Source organism: Alosa alosa, unplaced genomic scaffold (assembly GCF_017589495.1).
Source record: "Alosa alosa isolate M-15738 ecotype Scorff River unplaced genomic scaffold, AALO_Geno_1.1 AALO_1.0_unplaced_700, whole genome shotgun sequence".
NCBI lineage: Eukaryota > Metazoa > Chordata > Actinopteri > Clupeiformes > Clupeidae > Alosa > Alosa alosa.
The window spans coordinates 3528-8648 of NW_025962875.1; the positions used below are offsets into that span (position 1 = coordinate 3528).

Below are 5121 nucleotides of genomic sequence, written 5' to 3' on the forward strand. Positions count from 1 at the left end.
TGCCTGCGTATGTGTGTTTGTGCATGTGCATGCATGCGTACATATGTCTACTGTGTGAGTATGTGTCATACGTATGATTACTGTAAATGTATGTGTGTGCGTGTGTATCTGTTTATGCACATGTGTGCACATGGAATGGGTTAACATGACCCCTGGAGGCAAACATACGGAAAAAATTGGTCATCCTAGGCCCTACAGTTCTCAAGATATTCACAGAGAACTGTGTCTGCCCTACCCTCCTTTCGGGGTCCAGTCCAGCGGAGCGGGCTACAGATCAAAACGAAGAATGACGGTTCCATGCTATCCATGTGGGGGTACACAAAACTTGGGGGTACATGCCCACCAAGTTTTGTGTACCCCGGTCTTTCAGTGTCCCGGGAATCCTTGTTGGTGTACGTCACTAAATGTACACATAAATTATTTTATTGTAAGGCCCCCCATGAACGAAAGTCCACGAAACTTGGCATGCATTCGGAGGGTGTCATAATGATCCTACACTTTTAATTTCGTGCAGTTTTGACCTTGTCAGCCAGAGATATTGTGATGAAAACACCTAATTTTTTGCTTTTTAATTTTAACTAGGTGGCGCTATACATGAAATAAGTGGTAATGAGATGGGTTGACATGCCCCCCTTAAGACCAACATACATAAAAAAGGTGGACCTCCTAGGCCCTACGGTTCTCGAGATATTCACAGAAAACTGTCTCCGGCCACCTACAGGCCAGTTGGTGTATAGTAACATAAATTAATTTATTGTGTGGCCCCCATGAACGGAATTCCACAAAACTTGGCATGCATACAGAGGGTGTCATAATGATCCTACACTTCCAATTTAGGTGCAGTTTTAACTATGTTAGATCACAGATACCTTCAATTACAACACCTCATTTTACTTTTTGTGTTTAACTAGGTGGGCTTATACATGAAATGAGTGGTTATGGAATGGGTTGATATGGCCCCTTGAGATCAACATACAAAAAAAATGGTCCTCCTAAACCCTACGGTTTTCAAGATATTCACAGAAAACTGTGTCTGCCCCTACCCTCCTTTCGGGGTCCAGTCCAGCTGGGGCTACAGATCAAAACGAAAAACGATGGTTCCATGCTATCCATGTGGGGTTACATGCCCACCAAGTTTCGTGTACCCGGTCTTTCAGTGTCCCGGGAATCATTGACTGAAATTTGGGCATGCGAAAAAGAAAAAAAAAAAGAAAATAAAATAAAAAAATCTGACTAAACCTATATGACCGCCGCTTCGCTGCGTGGCGGTCATAATAAATAAATAAATAACATTATGCTGATACCTTTTGCTTTTCCCTAATACAATGTAGCCTACAGGTGTAAGTGACCTTTCATCAATCCAGTTGCAATGGATGAACTGTGATGAACTGCCCTACTTGTGATTGTTTAGAGATTTTAAAGGTTTTATAACAATGCTACATCTTCTTTGGCTATTCTACAATCTATTCACCTTTTCAGCACCAGTAGGCTACTTTCTGTGCAGCCGCACACACACACTCAGGCATGCCAAACAAGCATACACGTTTCAAGAGTGGGGGATGGAGTAAACTATGGAGACAAATTGAAGTGTGATTTATTTTCGCGGAACGGATGTACAGGACTGAGCGGCGGTCATATTTTGTACTGCTATGCGGTACATCTAGTTAATATTGTTAGAACGTTTGAAGGCACTATCTACCATTCTGATGTGCATTTATAGAAAAATAAATAAATAAGTGTGTGTGTGTGTATGCATGCGTGTAAGTAAGTGTGTGTGTGTGATAGAGAGAGTGAAATGAGGAAGTACAAATGACGTCAGCAGAACACTAATAACCCTCCCGTTTTCTTTTAAAGCCGCATTCTCAGTTCCTCTAAAGTTTCACTGAAGTCACGGACAAAGAGATATCAACTGGGGTAAATAAGAACCCATCATGCTTATTTCAATTGATATGAATGAACAAGCGAAAAGCGTATTACAGAGTTGAGATGATGATTATGATGATGATGATTATGATAGGCCTAATACAAGGATACAAGGATACAAGGAAGTTTATTGTCACATGCATATAGTTACTGGAAGTAAGAAATGCAGTGAAATTATGTCTGGTGTCAGCCTATTTGTGCATTAATAGGGGGGGTAAAAAGTGCAGTTGATGAGTGCCTAATGATGATTATGATGATGAGGGTGATATGTGAATGAAACTCTGAGTCCATTAGTCATTCAATAGACTCCTCTAAAATGCATGAACATCCTGGTAGGTTTTCACTATGCACAAGAAAATGCACAGAATCAGATGCATCATTCTGCTGTTATACACACTGGGTATGTATATCATATTGTAACACTGATATCTTGCTTGGGTTGTTTTACCATCTTATGTTTGTGTGAGTGTGAATATGTTTAATACAGTTGTTCCTGAAAGGGGTAACAAGTTGTGATTGACATTACAGACACAGACTTCATTTGTGTGTGTGTGTGTGTGTGTGTGTGAGAGAGAGAGAGAGTGTCTGTGTGTGAGTGTTTATGTGTGTGTGTGGGTGAGCTAGTCAGTGAGTGATGAAGAGAGAGTGTGCATCCATGATGAGTGTGTTTGTGTTTCAGGTATTCATGCCCAACCACCCCTCACTGTGACCTACTCTCCTCAGAACATCTGTGCTCTCACAGGCTCCTCAGTGCTCCTTACCTGCAGTTACACACTTCCACAAAACTACTATTTTGGAGCAGGATATTGGTACAAAACTGATGGTCAGAAACATGTGACGCTTGTGAAAGCATCTGAAACTCGTGTTAAATATGACTACAACTCCCCTGAATGTAGTGTGATGATAAATAATCTGATTCCTAGCGACTCTGGTGTATATGAGTACAGAATTATGGCACCATCTTTCACATACCTACAAGGCAAATATGGAGTTACTCTCTCTGTTACAGGTAAATACACTTTTTGCTTGGTTTACAGCAGGGGTCTCAAACACCCGGCCCGCGGGCCAAATCCGGCCCGCGTCCTGCCCAATTCCGGCCCGCGACGTATGACAAAATAATAATGTAATCCGGCCCTTGAGGCTATTAATTGCGACAAACAACGATACTGATTAAAATAGACGATAGATCCAGGTACGGTGACAAATCTCATTTGTAGGCCTACTCTGCTCCAATATGTGCAAGACATCCAGAGCTTGATTCAAACCCAAAATCGCTGCGCAAGTTTTCAGGAAATACTTGTATTACACCGCGAGAAACACAAAGGCGTGCATATGTAATGACGCGGAAGCGATGCAGGCCATAGTGTTGCAGAAATTGAAGCAGAAATAGGCCTACACCAAATGTTGAAAACGTTCACGTGTGATGAAGTCTTAGGTAAGCTATGTTATTCACCTATTCTAATTCTGAAGGAGAATATCCTTTTGGAGATTATGATCGATCGTCTATGACAGTGATAGTCCGCGGTGCGTCTGTGAATGGAGGTGCATGTATACAACGGTGTCCACTAAGCATACCATGCTTGTTTTGACCCTCTGCCCAAACATAGCTTGAGGTTGCAGTGGTAATCGTGATGATAGTGTCCGTAATGGATGTGGTACAGACAGCAGGGCTAGTAGAAATAGGGCTCTAAAGAACTACAAAGTCAACCCAATATGATGCGAACTTCTGGGTACTGCAGATTACCCGATAGGAACTGTTTGACCAGAATACTTTTATTGTAGGCCTATATTGTAGTAATCTATTACTAAACCACAACATCTTAGGTGTTGGTATACATCTTAGGTGTTTTTCTGTTAATTTGTTATGTGGGTAAAATGAAAAAAAGGAAAGTAAAACCTGCTTAAATATGTTCATCCAGTATTTACTGAAAGGTGCATAATTTGAGGTGCTTGCCATCCAGTGACAAATTAGATGGGTAAATTACCCCCTTCATAAACTTTTGTTTTTACTCAAAGATTTTTACATTTACAGTAGGACTATCTCTGACCACTTTCAAGCCATGGCCTTTTGACATTTTGATATAAAATCCAATGGTGTTGGCAATGGCTTTCTTAACCCTGATGCCCTAGTTTGCCAGGTTTAAAAAGTTATGAGAGGAAATATTTTTATTTGGTGTGAAACACACACACATACCTGTTTTTATGTTTTTCATTTATTTTATAATTTGTATTAATATTTATTTTATCATTATTTTATTTATAAGCTAAGGTTGCTAGCACAGGTGTCTAAAACTAGATAAAAACACTTGCACTTTCTGTTTGCAGTTTTGTGTGGTATTTGAAAAAAAGAACATTGCATTTTCAGAAATAGCCGGCCCTCCAATCAGATGACGTTGGCAGAATTGGCCCCCAGCTCATTTGAGACCCCTGGTTTACAGCTTTAATTATAATTGTAAATGTTAGAATCATTTGAGTTTTATTTTGCACTATTCAAAAATGGGTGCTTTCTCAGTAACAGGTAAGTACATCGATGAAGTTTTAATAAATGATTTTTAAGATGATGATTGGTTTGAGACAGTAACCCCTGACATTTTTTCAGATCTCCATGTCTTATTGACAGCTGGTACAGTTACTGAGGGAGGCAATGTGACACTGACCTGTGACACCAACTGCAAACAAAAGGCCGACATCACCTTCATCTGGTACAAGAACACACAGCCTACCAGACACAGAGCCATCAACAACACCCTCCACCTAAACCCGGTCAGCAGTGAGGGATGCAGGCAGCTACTCCTGTGCTTTTTAGGAGGACATGAACAACATCGATCACCTGACACTGCTTTAGATGTCAGATGTATGTGAGAGAGCAGCTACTGGATACTAACTTGGCAATTAAATTTAACTGATGAAAAAGAATGTCAACAAAGGTTAAACTGATTACTGGTAGATGTGACAAATAATTAACAGCATTAGAAATGGACCAAACAGATGAAAAAAAAAAAAAAGTCTAAATATAACTGTTGGTCTTTGTGTTGGCAGATGCACCACGGAACAATCGCTGTGCTTGTGGATCACCATGGTGAAATAGTGTTGGGTGAGTCGGTGAATCTGACCTGCCGGAGTGATGCCAATCCAATCGGGTACACACCCTTACAATTCCGGTACAGGAAGATGGGAACTCAAATCTCACTGCTAGGA

At 40.6% G+C, this 5121-nt stretch overlaps 1 protein-coding gene across 1 annotated transcript; it reads left to right on the forward strand.

The window, feature by feature from the left end:
- Positions 1-1852: 1852 nt before the first annotated feature.
- Positions 1853-5063, forward strand: LOC125290571 (signal-regulatory protein beta-1-like; the record flags this gene model as incomplete). The annotated part of the gene is made up of 5 exons (XM_048237227.1): positions 1853-1914; positions 2260-2323; positions 2603-2932; positions 4523-4686; positions 4963-5063. Coding segments are annotated over exons 2-5 (650 nt in total), but the record flags the coding sequence as incomplete, so codon positions are not given.
- Between the last annotated feature and the right edge of the window lie 58 nt (positions 5064-5121).